The 23543-nt window shown below is 47.0% G+C and overlaps 1 protein-coding gene across 2 annotated transcripts in view; it reads left to right on the forward strand.

Moving 5' to 3' along the window:
- The first annotated feature begins 443 nt into the window (after window positions 1–443).
- NHERF2 (NHERF family PDZ scaffold protein 2) overlaps window positions 444–23543 on the forward strand; it is a 59322-nt gene continuing 36222 nt past the window's right edge. Inside the window, exons 1-2 of one of the 2 annotated variants that reach the window (XM_083474019.1) lie at window positions 444–881; window positions 8504–8764. In XM_083474019.1, the coding sequence (XP_083330145.1) occupies window positions 579–881; window positions 8504–8764 (564 nt within the window). In that variant the 5' untranslated portion in view covers window positions 444–578. The remainder of the gene's footprint in view (window positions 882–8503; window positions 8765–23543) is intronic. The other variant, XM_083474018.1, reaches the window with a different exon arrangement.

Raw genomic sequence — 23543 nt, forward strand, 5'->3', positions numbered from 1 at the left:
ACCCGGAGTCCCGAGGCCGGCCTTCGAAAAACTGGTTGGGGGTCCGGGGAGAAGGGCTGCCTTGCCCCAACGAACTCCGCCGCCCCTTTTAATTCATCCCAGCACCAAAGGTTCTCACCCAGCCGCTTCTTCTGACCCCGCCGGCATCTGGGGGTCCTTTGCCCAGGCTGCCCTCGGGGGGAAGAGAGAGGTTACTGCAGGAGGAAGAAGAAGGGGGGACCCCCTCCCTCCCCATCTCTGGAAGGTTCCGGGTTGCAGCCTGGAGGAGGCGGGAGGGCGCAGCTGCGCCTTCGGCCTGCGAGCGCTCAGGGGGGCGCCGTCCGCTCGCTAGCTGGCCCATCGGTGCGCCGCCGCCGCCGCAGCTTCCAGGGCAGGGCGCCTGGTCGTCGTCGTCGTCGCGGGCGCAGGCGGGAGGGTCGGGATGGTCCCTCGGGGCGGCCCAGCGGCGGCGACGCCCCCCTAAGGGCCGCCCCCTCGCCGCTCTCCGACCGTCGGAAGCGCCTGGGGCGCAGGAGGAGGCGGCTCGGGCGCTGCTGCCGCGGTTGCTGCTGCACAGGCTGCGGGCTGGCCGGCCGGCCATGGCCAAGGAGCAGGACGCCGAGGCGGCCGGGGCGGCGTCGGCGGCCGCAGCCGGGGCGGGAGGCCCCCCCGGGAGCCGCGCTCGCCAGCAGCCGCCGCCGCCACCTCTGCAGCCGCGCCTCTGCCACATGCTGAAGGGCGACAACGGCTACGGCTTCCACCTGCACGGCGAGAAGGGCAAGAGCGGCCAGTTCATCCGCAAAGTGGAGCCCGACTCGCCGGCCGAGGCGGCCGGGCTGCGCGCCGGGGACCGCGTCGTCGAAGTCAACGGGCTCAACGTCGAGAAGGAGACGCACCACCAGGTCCGGGGAGACGGTGGGCTTTCGGGGTGGGGTGGGGGTCGACAGGAAGCCGCCAAGGCTCAGCCGCAGTCTGCCGGTGCTGGTAGGGGTGACGATGAGCCTCCAACCTCAGGCGCAGTCTACCACTTCTGAGCACCTGCGACACGAGAGGGCTCAGGTGGGGCTTCCCCACGGAGGCTTGGGTGGACTTTCCTTGCTACGACCTGCCAAGGCACTTCTGACTCCTAGACTGGCATCTGTTTTAGTTTAACAACAGCGTTTGGGAGAAGAGGTGTCAATTAGTTAAAAGCAGGGCATCAATTAATTAAAAGCAGGGCGTCAATCAACGGAATCGATCGATGCTGGCAACCGTCTATGTGGTGGCCCGATGGAACCTCCTGAGGCCACGCAGTCTACCTCTAAATGACGACAGCCCCCTGGGGGCAAAGAGCGGGAGATGGCTGGCACCTTCAGAGACCTTAGAGGTGTCCAAAGCTGTGGGCTAGGGACTCTTAGCCTGATCCAACCTGCTTTGAAGGGCTGACTTCTGGATGGGGCTGGGGTGGACTTGGAGTTCCAGATTGAGGGGAAATGCCCTTTTGGGGGAGCAGAGGTGAAGGCAGGCCACCAAGATAGGAGCCAAAAGGAGTGTTCCCATCCTCCTGCTGCTCTGGGACTGCCTGATAAGGGCTTCCAAACCAGCTTGCTTGCTTTTGCTGGTAGATATGTGCGAAGGAGGGGCCCACCTTCAGTGCCCCCTGGGTCTCAGGGTTTTCAGTTAGGAAGCTGCCTTGTACAGAGTCAGTCCATTGGGTCCGTCTAGCATAGTGTTGTCTGTAATGATTGGCAGCAGCTCTCCAGTCTTTCAAGGAAGGTTCTCTCCCAGCCCTACCTGCAGATCCTGGGGATTGAACCTGGAACCTTATGCATGCAAAGTGGACATGGTTGTGGACCTCCTAAGGCCTTCTTAGTTATGTGTACTTGTGAAGGTGCTGCAGCAGATACAGGTCCCTGGAAGCCTGTAAGGTTCTTGCGGCTGCAAATGTTTTCAGGCGTGCAAGCCCAACACCTTAGGTAATGTTGGAACGTAATGTTGGAAGCTCACGCCAAGTCAGACTATTGATCAAGTGGGATAGCTCAGTGGCAGAGTACCTGCTTTGCATGCAGAAGGTCCTGGGGTACAATCCTCAACAATGGCATTTCCAGGTTAGGTTGGGCATGTCCCTGTCTGCAACCCTGGAGAGCCTCTGGCAGTCAGTGTGGACAGCACTGATCTGCAGCCCTTCCCCAAAGATCTGAGAATGTGGGAAGCTGCCTTATAATGAGTCACACCTTTAGCTCAGTATTGCCTACACTTACTGACAGTGGCTCTTCAAGTTTTTTGGAAGGGAGGCTTTCCCAACCCTACTCAGAAGAGGCTTTAAGTGACCCTTCGTACGGGTGCCTGACACTCAAGCTATTTGGTTGCCACGACTTGTTCACTGGATGGATGTTTTGGATCTGCCAAGCTGGGTGCCACAGTGTCCCTTTTGACAAATATACCCCCCCCCGGACCACTCTGTGTCTCTTGAGATTGGTGCTCTAGTGAATGCCTGAGGCTTGAGCTCTGGATCATCGTGGTGATCCAAAAGAATTAAGCCGGGCAGGCAATTTCGTTTGCAATTTTGTTCCAATAACAATTTTTTTTGATGCTTGTCCAAAGATATGCAAAAGTTCATACCCAGTACAAAGTATCTTTTTATAATACTCCAGAATAAAAGAAATGCTTTTGAAATCTAATCTAAAAAGGAACGGAAGCAAAAATAAGAAAACAAAGGAACATAAAATAAAGAGGAAAAGGAAATAAAATGAAAATTTCACATGCAGTCATGGTCACTCCTTCTTGGAATGCATAAGCTAGGGCGAGTATAGAAAAAGAGCAGTGATAGCAACTGAGGTTTTTAGGCTAAGTATTTGCTCTTATAAACAGAGATTTTATCCTGTAGGACTTTTTTTGGCTTAGACAGAAAGGCAGCTAAGTACTGTGATGAATTGTGAATGGTGTAGAGAGCAGCCGGCACCAGCTTGGCGGCTTCCAGATGTTGTCTGACTTAATCTGTTGTAGTCCAGCAACATCTGCAAGCACCAGGTTGGTGACGCTTAGCACAGCGTGAGTGAGTAGAGAGAGAATCTCAAAATGTTAGTTTTGGGGTTGGTACCCGGCGGTCTCTGGGCAAAATCTGCCCCGCTCCCTGTTTGGCGCCATTTTGCCTCTCGGTTACCAAGCCAAGGAGAGCACAAGTTGGATGTAGATGAGCAGTGTCTGTGGAAATGAGATGTTGCAGCAGGACAGTAGGGTGTTGGCTGTGTCCTCACCTTCCTTGCCAAGCCTGGCTCTCAAGTGAAATTAGTTTCTGACAGAATAACCTAAGAAGAGCCTGCTGTGAATTTGTCCAGTCCTCTTTCGAAGCCATCCAAGTTTATGGCCGCCATTGTGTCTTCTGGGAGCAAATTCCACAGTTTAACAATGCTAACTGTGCAGAGAAGTACTTTTTTGAAACTGTCCTGAATCTTCCAACAGTCAGCATTGGATCAACATTCAGCTGACTTGGGCACCAACTCTTGGGATTATCTAGATCCACTTGGTTCAGGATTCAAGAAGTGGTAACTTCGCACTGTATGAAATACCTGCATTCAGTTGGTCAGACTTATTTGCTGGAAAACAGAGGTCATCACAAAAATGCAAACAGGATAGATCACTTTAGCACAGGTGGCCCCCAGCAGATGAGCCGCCATGTTGTACAATAGGGGTCGCCAACCTAGCACCCGCATCCGCCATGGCACCCATGGGTGCCTCTGGGCAGGTGCCCCAGATTCTGAGCTTTCTTTCCTTTCTTATCTATTTAAAAAAGTAAGTCTCCAGCCCTCCTAGAAAGAAAGTTATGGAGTAAAATGTGCAGGCACTTTCTAAGTGATTTCTATGAAATGATTGTGGTGTGGCTTACCTTGTACATTTCCTTTGGTACCGAGGGATGCTCCCTGTTGCTATTAGACAGCAACAGCGTCAGGCAAGACAATATGGTCAGGCAACCACATCTGAAGCTGTAGAAGTGAGAAGTCAGTGGACAGGCAGAGATCAGAGGTGACAGTGGCAGTGATGGGGTGAATGGGAATGTTTGTAGGAGAGTCTTTCTGTTTGAGCTGGAGAGAGTAGCTATGCCTTGCTCTGAGTGTAGATACCAAAATACCGGTAATTAGAACTCGTATTTATGCCCTTTTAAAATGTGTTGTGGAAGAGAAGGTTATTGGGTTGTCTTTGGGGGGGGGGGCTATTGTTATGTATTTTCTGATTTCTGTATTGCGATCTTATGTTGTGAACTGCCCTGAGATCCAAGGGTATAGGGTGGTATACAAAGAAACAAGCAATCAAATCAAGCCCCAAAGAGGATTTGAGAGGTGATCAGCTGCTCTCTTGCATCACAAAAATGACCAGCTTCCCTTGCTTTGCTGAGGAACTTACTCCCGCCAAAGCCCAGTTGCTTCCAGGAGTGTGGAGGCCCTTGTCTTTGACCCACCTCTGCCACTGCCTTACTCTGTGGTCCTGGCTTCTGTTCACTTCCCTTGGCCTGCTATGTGTATTGCTTGTGTTTTTGCAAAGCTCCTTGAATAGCTCTGCGTTCCTTCTGATCCTTCATTGCAATTGCTGCACAATTGAAACATTTACTTGCTCTGCGGTTGAGCTCGGAGGCCGTCTTAATGGGAAGGAATGAGCAGGCTGGAATCTGCGTCGGAAATCAGGTTTTAGGATTTGTTTTGTTTTGTTTTCAAGCCACGGGGGTTTCCTTCCGTTTGTGCATGTAGGAGTCAAGCTGGATTGGCAACGTTCTCTAGCTCAGGTGAATTAGTTGCATAAAGCATAAAGCACAAATGCCTCTGTGGAAATTTTCATATTGGTAGATGAATGTAGGCTTGCAAGTAACTGCTCGCCTGGGTCGGCTGCAGTAAGCAAGAGGTGTCCTTAGGCGAACAAGCAACGGAACTTTTGCAAACTGGAAGAAGAGGCGAATAGGTCATTCCTACCCCCTATTTCTCTGGGGCCATAAATGGTATGTGTCACCAGGTGGCTGATGCAAAGTGGCTCTGAAAGGGAGCAGAAGGCCTGGCTGGCACTCGCATCATTGCTCTTCCAGCAAGCGTATGATTGGCAGTGCCTGGCTCATTGACTCTGGAGATTGCAGGCAGGAAGGATTTTCCAGCTCCCTGGCTCAGTTTAGTTAGTTCATTTTAAGATGGGCTGCACTCTGTAAATTTCACACTGTGGGCATTCTGTCATCCACAGAGACTGGCTGCGTAACCTTGTGTTCAGGGTAGATGAAGGAAGAGGCACTTAGGTCCTCAGCATCGTTTGTCATTTGCTACCTTGGTGACTGGACAGTGTCCTCTCTGAGAAGCTGCATGTGGGCAAATGCAGGAGCAAATGGCTGGCACGGGCTGCCATCGCACCTCTTGACCATGCAGGCAGGGCCCCTGGCAGTCTCTGCTGGTCTGCCTGTCATGCTTTTGCACAGCTGGGAAAAGCATTCAATGAGCAGAGCAGCATAGGGGAAATGGACCCTCTCTCTCTGGTTACTAATTGCCTAAGGGGCCTCCTGGGATGATCTCTTAGCACGTGGGCAGGTACATGCTTGCAAGAGGTAATCCTGCACAGCCTTTCCCCAGTTTCCGCCTTCCCCAGCCTAGTGCCCCCCAGATGTTTTGGGCTACAGCAACTCACATCACCCCCAGTTTCATGCAGTCATTGAGGGCACCAGGTTGGGGAAGGCTGTTCTCTCTAATATTTGCTTAACTTTCATAGATTTTAACACTGTGCCATCTGCTATGAATTTTGGAAAGCTGTTTGTCCATCTGTTCTTTTATGCATTTGGAAACATTCTTAAGATACAGTGAGTAGATTTTGCATGTTGGCCCCTGAGATCAAGGAGCAGGGTTTTAGCTATTTTTGGGTACCATTGGATGCCACTTTGTATCCAGACAGAGGACTGATCTTTTCAAAAGTGTACCAATTTCAATCACTGAATCGATCAATCAATCAATCAATCAATCAACCAACCAACCAACCAATCAATCAATGTTTATTATGGCAAACAACCAGAATATTTAAACCATAATTTCTGCATAATTGTCTGCATAAACAATAAAAATGATTGATCTGTGGTTTAACAACAATCACTGATTTAACAACTGCACTGTTTGTTTGTTTTTGGTTTCTTCAAATTCCTGAGCCACCTGGCTAACAGGTTTCCCCTGTACCAAAGGTAGCCCAATTTACTGCCATTAACAGTGTCCAAACATGCTGCTCCATCTTTCCTTAGTATAAGACCATCTCTGTAAGGTAGCATGAGATTGTGAGCCCCGCTAGGTCAAGCAAGTCCCCACTTAGCCCAGCATCCTGCTTCCTACAGAGGCTGGCAAGGTGGTCTCAGGAATCACATACCGGTAAGCAGAGAATGTAGGCAGCAGCCTGCTTCTATGGTCGTTTGCCTCAGCATCTGGCATACTCAGATAGACTTCCTCTGAACATGGAAGTTCCAGTTAGCTGTAATTAAGAACATCAGCTGGACCGGACGTTAGGCCTGTCCAGTGTAGCATCATCCCATTGTAGCCAAACAGATGTCTCCAAGAAGGTCAAAAGCAGGTACTTGAGGTACCTCAGATGAAGGTATGCACCTCTCAGATTACAGAATCCTGTTCCAAAATACTACCCTGGACTGTCTGTGGATTTTGCTAAAATTGTCCCCCTCCCCCAGCCTCAGTTGAATACACTCTGAAGTTTCCTGCCAAATCCTTGCGTAGAGGATCCTGAGAGTTGGTTGGAAAAGTTGCAAAGTAAAATTGAGTCAAGGACAGATATAAAGCGTTACAGCTTGAGTTATGGGTCCGTGGCATGTCAGTCTGCGCACTGTTTTTGATAGCTTGGGGGGGAGGGAAACTTACATAACTGCACTGGGCAAGCACAGAATTTGGATAAGGTCACATCTGCCGACATCATCCCCAGCCCATGAAAGCTAGAGATGCCACAGCTGGTTGTCTTGTCTTGAAGGTGTTACAGTGACACACCAGAACCAAAGTAACCTCAAAGAACCAGTAGACATACCTTTAACTTGCCTTGTCCACCAGTTTGGTTCTTTCTAGTGAATCAACTAAATATTTAGTGGATTAATCTTAGGTAGGTCTTGCAGTCATACTTTTCTGTTAGCTGAAAGTTCTCCAATCCTTGCACCACCCCACCAAATCCTCGAGTTTGCAAGTCTGTCCCATGCCCCTCCACTTTTTTCCACCCTGCTCCCCATACTCTGTCCTGAAATCCAGAAAGTGAATGCATCACAGCTCTGCTCCACTATGGTGCCACTGTGGTGTAGTGGTTAGAGTGTCAGACCAGGACCCGGGAGTGACCAAGGTTCAAATCCCCATTTGGCCATGGGGCTTGCTGGGTGACCTTGGGCAGGTCACAGCCTCCTAGCCTTTTTTTCTTTTTCTTTTAAAATTAATTAATATTTTAAAGCTTTTCAGTTGTACAAAATAAAGGGGGGGGGGGGAGAGAAGAAACATAATACAATATATGGTAACAGATATATGATTCTTATCTATGCTTAATACATATATGCCTATTAATATACTACGTTTTCTATAAACTTGTTCCAAATATCAGTATATTTATCTATTTTTTAAAAAATAATTATACTTTTCAGATATATACATTTCATTGATTTTCCAATCATTGTGACATTTTAAAACTTGACTGCCTTCCCCCTCTTTCTGCAGTTCTTTAAATTTATTTTTAATACCTTTTGCATATCCAAATTAACATAACTTACTCATTTATTTACTGTATTTTTCCGTTTATAAGACATCTCCATGTATAAGATGCCCCCTACTTTTGGGTACTCAAAAATACACAGTCCACCCTTGGCACTATCCATGTCCCCTAATTTTTGACATTTTTTTAAGGGGAAAAAACCTAGTCTTATACATGAAAAAATATGGTATCTTCTTTAAATATATACTCTTATGTAACTGCAGGTTGTTACAATAATTCTGCCAGTGTTTTTATCTGTTTATAGTTTATCTGTAAATATTCAATAAACCATTTCCATACTTTTATAAAAAGTTTTATAAAAAGTTTCTTTATCAGCATATTTAGCCAAACAAACCCTGCATCTATGTTGCGAGTGCTACCGTGCCTTCAATCCATTGGTTAAAGGAAACCATTGGTTAATAGCAGGCTTCTTCAACCTCAGCCCTCCAGATGTGTCGAGACTACAATTCCCATCATCCCTGACCACTGGTCCTGCTAGCTAGGGACCGTGGGAGTTATCGGCCAAAAACACCTGGAGGGCCGAGGTTGAGGAAGCCTGGTTAATAGGCTAGATTAGCCCAACCTACCTCACAGGGTTGTTGTGAGGATTCGCTGGAGAACCACGAATGCCACCTTGAGCTCCTTGGAGGAAAAAGCTGGGATATAAACGCAGCAAATAAATAAACACAACGCACCAGGCATACGGTTTGCTCTCGGCAGAAATTCTGTAGCCGTAATTGCTTGGTTTCCGCCCCTGGGAGTCCCTGCTCATACCTGTTTTCTTACTTTCCTGCCCATCCTTCTCCAGGTGGTGCAGCGCATCAAGGCTGTGGAAGCAGAGACTCGCTTGCTGGTGGTGGACAAAGAGACCGACGAGTACCTGCGGAGCCTGCAGCTCACGTGCACCGAGGAGATGGCCCGCACGGGCATCGTGGCAAACCCCGAGGTGTCGCCGGTCAAGCCGACTGCAAGCGACAACAATGGCGAGGCCTGGAAGGCCCAGCTGGACCTCAGCAACCGAAACCTCAAGAGGCACAAGCAGAGCTTGAGCTCGGAGAGTGGGAAGAAGGTAAGGCCAATTTCGGGCGCATTCGGAGGGTCGTGTGGGTCTAACTCTGAGCAGCCAGAGGTTTCTGGGTTGCTCTGGACTTTCCAGGATGGTGGCGGCCATGCGCAAGCGTGATTTATATTTCTCCGCTTAAAACACACTTGCACCACTTTAAGTTATGGCTCCCCTCAAAGAATCCTGGGAGCTGTAGTTTGTCAAACACACTGGCTTCACAGAGCTGCAGTTCCCATCACCCATTGCAAACGACAGTTCCCATGAATGTTATAGAGTGGTATGAGAGCACACTTTGAAGGCATGCGCAGCATGCCTGACTGAGTTTGCATTTAAAGAGGAAGCTACCAAATTTGCAATTTCTGAAACAACACGTGAAACAGAGAGCAGACGGCCTTTGAAATTCTGGATTTTGCAAAGCAGTTTTCCGGCCAAGTTATGAGTATACTTGCATGCATAGAAATGCCCCTCTTGGTGAAAATAAGATGCAAAAATGCATTGTATTGGGGGAATTGTATTGCAAAAAAATGTGTACTTTGGGCAAAATTGCATACAATGATGTGGATATTGGGAGAGATCAGCACTGAAATGCATGACGGATTTTCATGAGGACTAGCCAAACTTATATGGAAATGTGTAGATGTTAAGGTTGGGGAAATGAGCTGCTGAAAGAGGCTGAAATAGTCAGATTCTCCCATCCCTTGCCCAGCCACTGAAAATGCCTGATTGTGTTTCTCTTTGGCTGGAGGTGGCAGATGGACTTGCTTTGAAGGAATGCAAAAAGGCTGGGTGGGTGGGTGGGTAGGTAGGGGCACCCAGCAGCATTTTGACTGGACATTGGGAGTGAGTGTCGGGACTGTGATGAATACACAGCAGAGGGAGGTTTTTAGTTGGGCTTTCCTGCATCAGGGAGGGGTGTGGTGGTGGGAGGGATAATCTGGCATTAGCGGAAGGGGAAGGGTTAGGGGAATGAAGTGGTCCTTAGTTACTCTGTGGCAAATGAGGTCAAGATGTGTCTTTAGGGCTCTATTTACAGGCGCCTGGGGTCATGCCATCAGCAGATTCTCTAGGCTGAAAAGGGGGCTAAGATATTAACTCCATTAATTCCGACCTCATGGCATGCGAGATGGAAGGTGTGCCCATTTGGTGGTTTGTAGCAAAACAGGCAGGCAAAACGGGAATTCTGCGACCACGAAACCCAGATTCTGTGTCCTGAATAATTGTGAACCTGGATAGCTCAGTTGGTTGGAGTTGGTTGAAGGGAAGCTAAGCAGGTTTGCAAAAGTTTGCAGACAGTTTTGGATTGGCTCTCGATAGAGAAAGGGTATTTGTTTGGGTGTGGGCAGAAGGAACTACATGGATAACTGAAGTCCCAACATTTGTTTGAAGTATTGTTCCCCCTCCTCTTACCCAGACTTGCAAAACTTCTTCTGCATCAGACATCACTCACCTTGGTTCTATGCAAATGTAATTAAATTGGAGAAATAAATGACAACAATAATAAAACAAGTCAGAATTGCTACCTAGCTGAGAAACTTGTCAAAAAATTTCCTCTCTTCATTTAAATTTCCTGTATTGGAAATGGTTTTTCATAGTGGTGTTTAGACAGGCAGCCTTGTTTAAAAACAAACAAACAAACAGCCTCAATGTGGACTAGTGATTTGTGAGCTCTTCTTTGAAATACAGTTAAATTTACAGAATAATCCTATCCATATATGCCTGGCCTTTGGGTTTGTGTGCAAGAGAGAGGTGTATTGAGGTTTTGGTTGCTGCTGTGTTTTAATTTGTATTTTGAATCCAGTTGTTTTTTTAAAAAATGCTGCTTTTCATATTATAGTTAAATTTGATTCTGAAATGTGTGCATTTCTGCCCTGGGACCTTTGGGTGATGGGCAGATTATTATTTGAAATGAGCACATGAATAAATATTTTAATGGGGCTTGCTCCCAGGCAAGGGCAGACAGTCTTGCACCAGGTACGTCTTAAACCGGTCGAGAACCCTACTGATTTTATAGGTGTCTTTGCATTGTAACGAGCCCCAGGCCAGGAGCCCTGATAACCTCAGGCAAGGGCATATAGCTCAGCTCCTGAGAATGCCGTCATGTTCCCTTGACTCCTTTACAAATACACTTCCGCTCTTGCTCTGCGCAGGATTTTGAAAAAGAGAAAAAGCAACAGCGAACAGAGAGGGTCACCATCAGGTCAGGTTTATAAAGCTTAAATTACAGCTGCTGCGAAACACCTTATTAGAGAGACCCTGGGGCAGGATCTGCAGCCTTCCCAGCACTAATTAGCCCACTTGTGATGTTTTCCAGGGGAGTGGGTGGAAATCGCTCTCGCATGTTGCGAATGGATCGCTAAGGGGAAGGGAAGCACCAGCCCCTCTCCTGAGTAAAATTGAACTCATGGCAGTGTGTACAGTGGTACCTTGGTTTAAGAACAGCTTAGTTTATGAACAGCTTGGATTAAGAATGCTTCAAACCCGGAAGTAGGTGTTTTGGTTTGTGAACTTTGCCTTGGAAGCAGAACATGTTCCGCTTCCTGTTGAGTGTGTTCCATTTGTAAATTGAGTCCCCCGCTGCTATGGGAAAGCACTCTTGGGTTTAAGAACGGACTTCCGGAATGGATTAAGTTCGTAAACCAAGGTATCACTGTATGATTTTTTTTAAAAGGGAATAAATTAAATTATATGCCCCATGGAAATCTCAGTTATGCAACCTGCCAAAATGAGGCAGATAAGTATATTTACATTTTTGTCCCACCCTCCTCTTATTCTGCTTTATTGGGGTGAGGGGCAGTGACTAACATTTTCTGTCTGCTGGAACTTTTGTTCATCCATATGTCCCCCTCAGTTAGCTTCTCAGAGTTCAGCACATAAATGTATCTGTGCTTTCAGGTTTATACTGAAGACTATAGACCTGCTCTTTTTTTAAAAAAAATCAAAATTAAAATCCATTTCTGACGTCTTGCAGGATTGTGGCCTTTGGTGCAGAGCTTGGCTGCTCTCGTGCAGACTTTTAACTGGTGAGGCTCCGATTTAGGGTCCTCTGCAACGGAACTGAAGACCCTCCTCAAACGTTTTCCAGATTCTATACAGGGCTGGCTTTTAAAAACTCAAAACATTCATATCCAGCCCAGGAAAGGTTCGTTTTATGTCTTTTATCAGAGAAGCTCCGATTGCAAGGGAAGATTGCACAGTGGCATGTTTTTGGCCTCAACGGCGTGCTTTTCTGAGAGGACAAGGAAGATTCATGGCTGTTTGAGAGCTTGCCACGTTGCTGACACAGTCCAGTTTAAACTGTTGCTAGAACCAATGAGACATGTTATCGTCCCAGGTAGGTAGCTCAGTTGGTTAGAGCTTGGTGCTGATAACGCCAAGGTTGCAGGTTTGATTCTTGTATAGGACAGCTGCATATTCCTGCATTACAGGGGGGTTGGACTCTAGAACAGCAGTGGGGATAGTTTTCTCAGCCCGAGGGCCGCAATTTCCTGTGGGCAACCTTCCAGGGGCCACATGCCCACAGTGGGGAGGGCTAGAGGCAAAAGCGGGCAGGGGAATGAGTGTCAATTTTATCTTTGTACAGTGGGCTAGTTTCTACATCCGCTGCGCTTTCCATCCTCCAGGCAAGCAGGAGACATCATCAGAATTCAAGGACGTGTCCCAGGCAGGCAGTAATCCTCCAGGAGGGGATGGAGCAGGGGCGTGGCTTCGGGAGAGTTCCGAGGGCCAGATAAGAAGCTTGGAGGGCCGTAGGTTCCCCACCCCTGTTATAAAACATGTTAATGCTCTTCTTGGCACCTTGACCCCCTTGGCTTTTCCTTCTCCCTGCCTGTCACCACCATTCTTATTATTGTTATCATTTCTCTCTGTAGTTTTCCCTTCACCGTGCTACAGTTCCCAGCACCCTTAAACTACAGTTCCCATTATGCCTTGGGAGGAAGTGCTTTAGATGCGCGCTGAACATGCTTGAAATCTGCGGTGTGGATCTGCCAGCGTTCTTGCAGAAAGCGCAAGCCCGCAACCGAGGGAGGGTCCGGGGCGGGCATGGGATCAAAGTGTGCGCTCGGTGCCATACGCATGACCTCAGAGCATCCTCCTCTCCTTCTCCCGCCTCCCGTTAGAGTTCTGGTCAGGAACTTGAACCGCCTGGTTGTTTTTGAGTCGGGGTGTTGGCAGGAAGCCCCTCCCAAGAAGGAAGGTATCCACCCCGCAACAGAAATTTCCTCTGCAGCTGTATTTTTAGTGAAACACAAAGCAAGTGGAAACGGTTGGGAGGTGGGGGCAAGATTAGCATCAGGATGGGCTAGGCTGGGCCCCACGTTTGTTCCCAGGGACTCAAGCGAGCAAGCCATGGGTCTCTGGACCAAAGGAGCTTCAGATTCCCAGCAGAAAGGGTGGCTGCTGCTGAGGAATTGTGCACCAATGTCTCAGTGCAAGACTTGGCAGTGTGATGTTTCCATGGCCAGGATCAGGCCGCTGGGTGCAAAAGAACAATGCTGTAAAATCATCTTGTTAGTCCTCATGCTGGCTCTAAAGAGATGGAAATAGTACCCCAACATCTTGACCCTCTTCTTCCATTGCCCAGGATTTTTGTTTATTTATTGTGTATTTGTTGCATTTATATCCCACCCTTCCTCTGAGGAGTACATGGCTCTTTTCCTCCCCATCTCACCCTCACGACAACCCTGTGAGGGAGGTTAGGCTGAGAGCGAGTGACTGAGATCACCCGGTGAGCTTCATGACAGAGTGGGGGATTTGAACCCTGGTTTCCCAGGTCCTAGTCCGATGTTCTGACCACTACATCATGCTGGCATTGCACATAAGAGGTTTTGGCTCAAAACCTGCCTCAGTGCATGTTTTACGCAGATAAAATGGGTACAAAGATGCATAGTTTGTGAAATACAAAAGTTCTTCAGAGACAATGCTTCACGTGGGTTGAAAAATATCAATTTGTAGATTGATGGAGAAACAGGAAGTAGGAGACTTATGAACGAACACATGCAAAACGGAGACATATCAAGTGATCTTGAGCGTGCAATAGGGAACAAAAACCTCATTATCCAAAGGGGCACTCCCTTATCCCTGATCTAACTCAAATGAGATAGTGAGAGCCAGTGCAGTACAGTGGTTAGAATATTATTCTAGGACCCAGGAGACCAGGGTTCGAATCCCACTTGGCTATGAAGCTCCCTGGGTGCCCTTAGGCCCGTCATTACCTCGCAGGGTTGTTGTGGGGAATAAATGAGGAGCAGTTGCCTCTTTTTTCTTCCCTGGGTTCCTGCCTGGTGAATGGGTCTGGAAAGGACTGGGCGGTCTCAAATTCTCAATCTCTCTCTAGCCAAATAAGAAAGAGTGTTGTTGTTTTTTAAAAAAATGTAAACTTCCTTTATCCGGGGAATTAATTAATAAGCCAGAAACTTTCAAACTCACTCACTGGCTTGTAAGAATATTAAATAGCTGTAAACTAATTAGGAATATGTTGGCAGGACCCAGGCGACTGCGTGAGCTCTCGTGTACTCCTTATTCTGCAGATCCCCAGCTTAATCTTTTACATCTGACTGTTTAAGCGTTTGCCTGACAAACAGAGCAGCATTCAGGCAAGCCACAGATTTAAGTGGTGGCTTTAAAGTTCTCTGAAGGGCCTTTTAATTCCATTAACGGGTTGGCGAATGCAGGATTAGCGGGTCATTTAAGACCTCTGAGCGGCTCTTCATTGGGATTTCTGATAAAGGAGCTCTGGGGGAAAACCCAAAGGCCCCAATAGACCAGAGTTGATTTTCCCACGGGTTTGAAGGGAGCCAGGAGGTGTTTTAGAAGCTCCCTGAGGGGCTGGAAGAGGCAAATTGAGCAGTAGTCAGGTGCTGACAACTCAGAACCATGGAAGGGACCTGAGGGTCATCAACAATGCAATGCCCCCTGCAATGCCATGGGTGGCCAAAGAGAGAGAGAATTGAGATTGCAAAGTTGTGCACTTGGAACAATTGATGCAGGTTTCTCAGACTTCTCAGTGTGCATTTGTGATGATTGGCACTCATGATGGTGTTGGAGCGGTTGGCACTCTGATTCCATAAGAAGAGCCTGATGAATCAGGCCAGAGGGGACCTAACTTGCCTGACATCCTGGTCTCCCAGTGGCCAACCAGAAGCCAGTGGGAAACACTCAAGCAGGACCTTCAAACATCTGAGGCTGGAGGAGAAGGCTTTCAGGTCAGGGAAGATGATGTCCGGCTTCAGTCCCCTCATCTCTTGTTTTTAGAAAACAAGCACTTCTCTCGAATTTGAGATAGGCCAGTGTGTCTGGTCCCCAGGAAAGCAAGATGTTCAACTTGGTCCAGAGAGGGGTTGGGGAGAGGAATTATTTTGAGCCAGGGCATAGGTTTTTCAGAGGCATGTGAACTAGTAATGGAGGCGGTGCCTCTGAGCAGGACTTGATCTCCTTGCCCTTACCACCAAACAACCATAAACTTATAAAGTCCACAAACTAGAAGCCTCAGGTCCCAGTTCCTCTCTTCTTAAGAGATTAGATGCAATGATTCTGTTAAAAGCTCATGGCTGCTGTTGTCCCTTGATACCTTTTTGCAGGGGAAAGAACATCAACAGACTTTGCTGCACGATCTCCACCACCCCATCTTCGGTGTCCTTTAGGGCCTCCTTTTGCTTTCTCGGAACCAAGTGGCTCACAGCTCTGTTCTCTTTCGGGGAAAGGGCCTGCTGGTGATGTTTCCTGGAAGTAGAGCTGTGTTTATGCCAACGGCCCAAGCGATTTGGTGATGATGGGTGGTGGGGAAAGAGTTCCATTAACATGTCTGTGATGATCTCTAGGGATGGGAGATCGCTAGGGATGGGGGGGGGGGGGAGTCGACCCAACTGACAATTAAAAGCGAACCTGCCAAATTCACACTTTGCAAAACAATGCAAGAACACAGCCTCCTTGGAAATACATGCTTTCCTGTCTTTTGCAGTGCGGTTGTAATGGGTACAAAAATGCATGTGCTAAGGTAAAGTGTGCATAAAAATGCATATATTGGTAAAAAATAACATGCAAAGGGGGAAAAATTGCTATGTAAACAAGTGTACTTTAGGCAAAATTGCATACAAAATGTGTATATTAGGAGGAATTTGCACTAAAATGCTGATGAATTCTAAGGAGGGTTTTTAACAACGCAAACAGATGTGGCGAACTGAATTTAAGACTGGAAAAATGAGAAACTGAAAATGACAGATTTCCCTCTGCTTAGGGATCACCCAAGGTGGCTGGGCAATCTTCTCAGGATTCAGAAAAAGGCAATCTCTTGCAGTTTTGCAGAGGATACTGCAATGGCACTTTGGCGGCTGCCATCGATCCTGGGTCAGCGCTAGTGTGCCAGCATTGTTGGTTGGCCCCAAGGGGGTGTGACGAGGGCAAGGAGGCTCCCCTGGGTTGTGGGTGGGCTTGCTACTTGGTGAGAGATTGGAGCAGCTGGCAGGTGCATGCGTGTGGGTTCACCTGGCTCCCAAGAGTGAAGTGGAATGGCAGGGAGCTGCATCTGTGGTTAGAGCATGAATCCAGCTCACAAACGCATATTCAGTGTGATTGGTGGGAGATTTTGCTACTTCATATTCTTTTGATTGGCTGGTTGTAATTAGAATCCTGTTAACTGCTTTAGAGTGGGTGTTTTGGGGCCCCAAAGCAGTATATATAGATAAATAGTAACATTTATCCAGTTTTTAAGGATTATTTTATGGATTGTGTTATTGTATGATTAAAAAAAAACTACAGTGGTACCTCGGGTTACATGCGCTTCAGGTTACAGACTCCGCTAACCCAGAAATAGTACCTTGGGTTAAGAACTTTGCTTCAGGATGAGAACAGAAATCGTGCTCCGGTGGCACAGCAGCAGCAGGAGGCCCTATTAGCTAAAGTAGTGCTTCAGATTAAGAACAGTTTCAGGTTAAGAATGGACCTTTGGAACGAATTAAGTACTTAACCCGAGGTACCACTGTATTTGCCTGTTTGCAAATTGCTCTATGGCTTTTGCAAAGGGTGGCAACATAAATTATCTAACTAAGGAACGCACTGCTACATTGGAACCCTGAGAAATTATCCCCTTCTTTCATACCGCTAGGGTAGCCATGCAAACCCCTTTTTCAACATGTCAGGGAGCTGCCTTTTAGCCTTTTACCGACACAGTGGTCAAGATAACTTGCCTTTTCTTTAAAACCTCTGGCAAAAAACAACCTCCCTGGCTGACTGTTCTGAACAAAGGCTGGGATCTGTGGACAGGTTCCCAAATGCTTCAGCCGTAATTCAGAGCAATATATCAGGATTATCATGCCAGGTTAATAGCTATGAAGCCTTCTTGATAGACTCTGATTAAAAGCACCTTCAGAAGCCAAGTGCGTCATAATGGAGACAGATCTGCCACTCTGGAAAAGCCTGCAGTGATGGAGAGCAGAATCCGTCAGGGTTTTGCAGACAGAATAGTCAGTGGATTGGAGCGCTGTTTCTGTAAGCAAGGGCTATTGGGGGGGGGGTAGTGGGGGAAAAGACGATTAAAATGGAGACATGGCAGGGCAGGCTTTGCCAACCTGGTGCTCCCCAGATGTTTGGGACTGCAACCTCATTCAGCACAGCTGTAGGATGCTGGGGCTGATGGCAGCTGTAGTCTAAAAGATCTGGAGGGTGTGAGGTTGAAGCACAGGGGTGGGGGAGAGTTGCTCTTGCGCTTGAATCCTGTTTGCATTTAGTTGGCCACTGTGAGAGCAGGATTCTGGACTAGATGGGCCATTAATCTGGTCCAGCAGGCTCTTCTTATGTTCCTAGATTAGGGAAGGCTTGGAGAGATCTCTGTTCTGATCTTGCAGGGCACTATTTACATTCCTGCTAAAGACCTCGATTAGCCGCTTAGCTTTAATTAACAGCACTGTTATGTCAGCTCAAAATTTCCTCTTGTGTTGACAGTAAGCCATCTAAAGTGCTGTTCCTGGCCTAGGTAACATTTCAAGGCCAGCAGCTTTGGTTGTTGGTGTGGAAACCCTCTCAGGCAAAACCAAGAGGTCCCCCCCCAGCTGTCTTTGATGAAAATTACATTTACAGTGGTACCTCTGGTTACGTACTTAATTCGTTCCGGAGATCTGTTCTTAACCTGAAACTGTTCTTAACCTGAAGCACCACTTTAGCTAATGGGGCCTCCTGCTGCCGCTGCGCTGCCGCTGCATGATTTCTGTTCTCATCCTGAAGCAAAGTTCTTAACCCAAGGTAATATTTCTGGGTTAGCAGAGTCTGTAACCTGAAGCGTATGTAACCTGAAGCGTCTGTAACCTGAAGTACCACTGTATAGCTTTAATAGTGGTAAGAAGTGGAACATACATAACATGACTACAGAATCTCTCCAAGAAAGCACCCGTAGTCAAGAAACGGAAGCCAACAGCTTTCTGAGGAGAACCATTTTGCTCTGGGGATAGTGGTATCAACTGAGCTGCCATTGGCCTACCTGCCATGGTGAGTGACAAAAAGCCAGCACATTCCAGGGACGCCCTGGAAGGCTGAGGCCCTACTTTGTAAGGTCAATATCTTGTTCCTGCATTATAGCCATTTCCAAAAAGGTTGGGTCACCTGGATATTTCTCAGAGGCCTCTGAGGCCTGTTTCACACCCCCATTTAACTATAAGAATTACGTTTTTTAAAAAAGTGAGCATCAGTACAAGCTGTTCATTGTATGAATCTTAACAACAAGAATTTGGTACCTGAGTTGTTTTCCTTTCCTTTCCCCTCCTCATTCATTTTTCCTTTTGTGTCATGTCTTTATAGATTGTTAAGCCTGAGGGCTAGGACTGTGTTGTGCTCTATTGACCTGTAAGTCCCCCTGAGAGCTTTTTCTGGCTGAAGAGCAGGGTGTTAAATGCTTTGAATGAGCAAATAGATACCAATACTAATGATTTGCGAGTGAGTAGATTGATCTGGACAGGCAAGACAGCTTTGGTGCCCAGGAGACTGTGAGTAGAGGCAGTGGGATCAAAGAGGTCGAGTTACACATAACTGATTTGAACTCAGCTTGTGAAATCTTTAGCTTCAGATTTGAGGCAGGTCTCTAGTGGAACAAAAACGTTTTGAAACATGGGACCTACAGGTTCAGTAAAGATTTATAGACACACTTCTTCTTTGACTTCAGGATTATGTTTTTGGATGCTGCCTTTGGAGAAGTTGAGGTGCTTGAAGTGGGATGAAGATGAGTTGTAGGATTCAATGTGGAGCTGTTTTATGTTGAGCCTTCCCCAATCTGAAGCCTGTTTTGGGCTTCAGCTCCCATCATCCTTAGGCAGCTCCATGGTCCCAAACATCTGGAGGGCACCAGGTTGGGGAAAGCTGGTAAAATATGTCTGCTCTAGCATATATCTCCCTAAGGAGATGATGGACTTTTAGGAGGAATTTAAAGACCTTCCTGTTTCCTCAAGGCTAGAAGATTGTATTCTTGGTAACCCCATAATCACCAGCTGAGAGAATGTTTTTAGAATGTTTCTAACTGTTTTTAGAATGCCTTTGACTATGTTTTTATTATAATTGGTTTGTTTGCCACACTGAGCTTTTTCAGGAGGAAGGGCAGGGCAAAACATTGAAATAAATAAGGAATATGGTTTCTTGACAAGGGCCTCTAGTGATACTAGGGTCTCCTTAGCAAGGGAAGCTTGCAGTGTTTGTGACTTCTTAGTTTAGAGAAAGGTTGGGCAAGAGGTGACACGATACATGTTTGCAAAATTATGCATGGCATAGAGAAAGTGTATAGAGAAAAGTCTTTCTCCCTCTCTCATAACTCTAGAATTTGTGGACATCCAGCAAAGCAGAATGTTGGAATTCAGGATTTAGAGAGGATAGCCATGACGGCTTGGCTCTGCCACCACAGTTGGAGGCAGCAACTTCCAGTTGCTGGAAACCACAGTGACAGAGAGTCAGTCACTCTTGTACAGTGGTACCTTGGGTTACATACGCTTCAGGTTACATACGCTTCAGGTTACAGGCCTGAAATAGTGCTTCAGGTTAAGAACTTTGCTTCAGGATAAGAACAGAAATTATGCTCCAGTGGCGCGGCGGCAGCAGGAGGCCCCATTAGCTAAAGTGGTGCTTCAGGTTAAGAACAGTTTCAGGTTAAGAACGGACCTCTGGAATGAATTAAGTACATAACCAGAGGTACCACTGTACTCAGATCCTGCTTGTGGGCTTCCTATTGAGGAATCTATCCCATTGACTCATTGGCCTGATCCAGCAGGACTCTTCTTCATCAGGGCTGGTCCAACCACTGGGTACATAGCTGTCAACTTTTCCCTTTTCTTGCGAGGAATCCTATTCGGAATAAGGGAATTTTCCTTAAAAAAAGGAAAACGTTGACAGCTATGATTGGGCACCCACTTCATGTGGCAGATTTGGGATGGGTGGGCAATAGCAGTGAGGGACTGGAGAGCAAAGCAGGGGAGGGGGGAATGAAGAGCCTGCCCTTCATCTCTAGAGCTCCCTTTCTGCCTTTAAGATGCTGCCCCATCAACAAGGCAGCTTGTTTTGCTACATGAAGTATGGCGTGTGCCTTTGTGGGCACCATCTTGTCTGCCTCAGGCATCAACATTTCCTCATCTGGCCTTGCCAGTCATTAAAAGCAGGAGGAAATGTACACAGGAAATGGAGGAAATGTACACAGGAAGTGTGGGGGATTCAGCAGTGGGGCTGATGGGTGCTGCAGGCCCGCAACACCTGGAGAGCACCAGAGAAGGCTGTTCTCTGTTTGCAGCAAGATTGGAACGTGTTGGGCCCGTGCCATGTTGCTAACAGTTCTCCTGTTGACACAGCGGTGACACAAATGAAGAAGCAGGTCAGGAACGCCTTCCAAGCTGGAGCAAACATACTTGATCAGCTCCAGCCAAAAGCAGAGGTCCTTTCTGTCTCCTTTCCTGGCTCACACTACCTTCATATGCAGCCAGGGTATAAAAGGGTTGGTGGCTTTATTCACGAATATTGAATATAGTAAGGGCTGCCGCCCCTGTTTGCATGGCTTTCCAAACCCCTGACTCCCCTTGCCAAGCCCCACCCATCTCCTTATAGCTCACCCAAACTCCCATCCCAGCTCCTATATCCCCTCACAGCTCCTCTGTCTCGCACCATCTTTGCTTTATCCAAACTTCTGTTACGGTAAGAAATGCCTCTGCTTTCTACAAGTGGTTCTTTCATGCCTCTCACAATCAGTTCTGGGTGTCTGTGCTCATCAGGGAGAAAACACCTATCCCTGGTGCTCATCGCCACCCAACTGCCATGAAAGATGTGGACCAATTTTGGGTCGGTTTCAACACTCCGTGTCTTCCTTCCTTGCTAAGTTTCCTTCCAGTTTACCGTGAGTCTTGGCGATCTTCAGATAAACTCCCTGATGAATCACTTTGGTACCAACTGATAATGTGGCCCTTTGTTCTTTCATCCCCTTGGCGCCTCTTTTTCCAGAAAGGTAGATTGCGCTGGCCTCTTGCAGGATAAGCAGAAACAGAGGCCTTGGGGGTCCTCTTAAAGTTTGCTGTAATAAATGTGTTGGTCTTTAAAGGTGCCACAAGCTTCTTTGTTTTTTGTGCGCCACTTGTATACTTGGCCCTGCATAACCCAGTTTATTGTGTAAAACCAGAGAAGTTGAGCAGATTTTTAACTAAAAAAAAAAATCGTTTAAAAACAAAGCAGCTATTTTTTGCCCTCTCTCACACCTTTGTTAGAGGGACGTTTGCCAAGAGGCGAAATCTTAGACCATAATGGCTGCTTTCAGAGTGTATGGAGAAAAAACGGTTCCTGGTCACTCTGTCCTCTTTGCTTTGTCTTGGATCAAGATAGATTAGATTCCATCGCAACATTCTTCCCAGCAAAGGGCGGGAATGAATTATATTTGGCTGCTAAGCTGAAAATGGAGCTGATAGACCCTGCCCACCACACCACACACACCCTCCGCCTCTCCGGAGATGGCGCTGCTCTCTGCGGGGTTATCTGACCCAGCTGATAATTCGTGATTTGTACCTGCTTAAAAGTAAATTGAAGAATGTGGAAAGGTGGAGACGTGCTGGCTGGGAGTTGTATCCTGAAACATCTCTGCGGTTTCACAGGGTTGGGCGAAGGCTGGCATAGGATATGCAGTGCTCAAAGTGACGTATGTTGGTAGAGGCGTACGTGAACAGCCGTAAGACGGTTTTTATCAGGAGCTCAGCCACGTGTGTTCCTGGCAGCTGCTGCATTTTGATAAGCTGGGTGGGAATGGACGGCTGAATTCTTGCAAGCTTCTTTTGATTTAATTAACTGGAACATCTGTCCCTGGACAGTTTTCCGAAGGGTAGAGAGGTGGCTGTGTCAGTCTCTTGGACCCAGTGACAAATGCACAGAAGCTGAAGCTCTAATAAAATTTGCCTTTGAGAAGTTCTTCCTAGTAGTTAAGTTTATGACCTTAGCGTGTGATGGGGAGAAAGTGGATGGAGGAGAGTTTCTGTCTCTCCCCCCAAAAAACACTAGAACTCGCAGATATCCAGTGAAGTTGAATGTTGGAAGCTTCAAGACAGACAGAAGAAACTGCTACCGTATTTTTCGCTCTATAAGACGCACCAGACCACAAGACGCACCTAGTTTTTGGAGGAGGAAAACAAGAAAAAAAATATTCTGAATCTCAGAAGCCAGAACAGCAAGAGGGATTGCTACGCAGTGAAAGCAGCAATCCCTCTTGCTGTTCTGGCTTCTGGGATAGCTGCGCAGCCTGCATTCGCTCCATAAGACGCACACACACTTTCCCCCTTACTTTTTAGGAGGGAAAAATTGAGTCTTATAGAGCAAAAAATATGGCACTTCACGGAGAGCAGAGTTAGATTGTGGAACTCACTTGCACAGGAGGCAGTGATGGTTGACAACTTGGATGGCTTTAAAATGGGATCAGACAAATTCATGGAAGGGAATAAGGCTGTCATTGGCTGGGGAAACCCAACCAGATGGGAAGGGTAGAAAATAATAATAATAATAATAATAATAATAATAATAATAATAACAACAACAACAACAACAACAACAACAACAACAACAACAACAACAACAACAACTACTACTACTACTACTACTACTACTACTACTACTCATTATGGGTCTGCTGGAAACCACAGGGAGCGAGAGGGCTTGTGTGGTCAGGTCTTGCTTGTGGGTTTCCTTTTGGTGTATGTGGTTGGCTGTTGTGGGGCAGGGTATTGGACTAGATGGGCTATTGGCCTGAGTCAGCAGGGCAAATTATTATGTTCTGGTATGATAGTAAAGATAGATTCATGGCCCTTTTTTGCTCTCTCCCCCCCCCATAAATTATTATTGTATATAAATTATTTCCCCTTTGCCTTGTACGTGTTCATTTTAAAAGGAATGTACAGAAAAGAACAAAGTCCATTTGGTTTCTAAAATAAAGCCAAGGATCTTACTATGTTTATGCAGAATTTTCAGCTGATCTGCTGAGGAACGTCTGCACATGTTCTAGGAGGGGAGGAGAGGATTCTGGGGCAATTTGGGGGGGACCCATTCGGAGCCAAACTGGATGGGATAGGGCAGCTATATGCTTGTATTTGTTCAGCTATAGGAGGGTTGTGGAATCGTTAAGAATACATGCTTATACTGGGGTAAATGTACATAGAATGCATATATTACTGAAAATAACGTTAAAAATACATTCTAGTAGGGAAAGTCACTTTGCAAAAACGTGTATCTTATGGAAAACTGTATGTAAGCATATTTATATTAGGAGAAATCTGCTGACAAATTTTCATTAGGCTCTTTA

This window comes from Podarcis liolepis (genome assembly GCF_965112155.1).
Source record: "Podarcis liolepis genome assembly, chromosome: 14".
Lineage (NCBI taxonomy): Eukaryota > Metazoa > Chordata > Lepidosauria > Squamata > Lacertidae > Podarcis > Podarcis liolepis.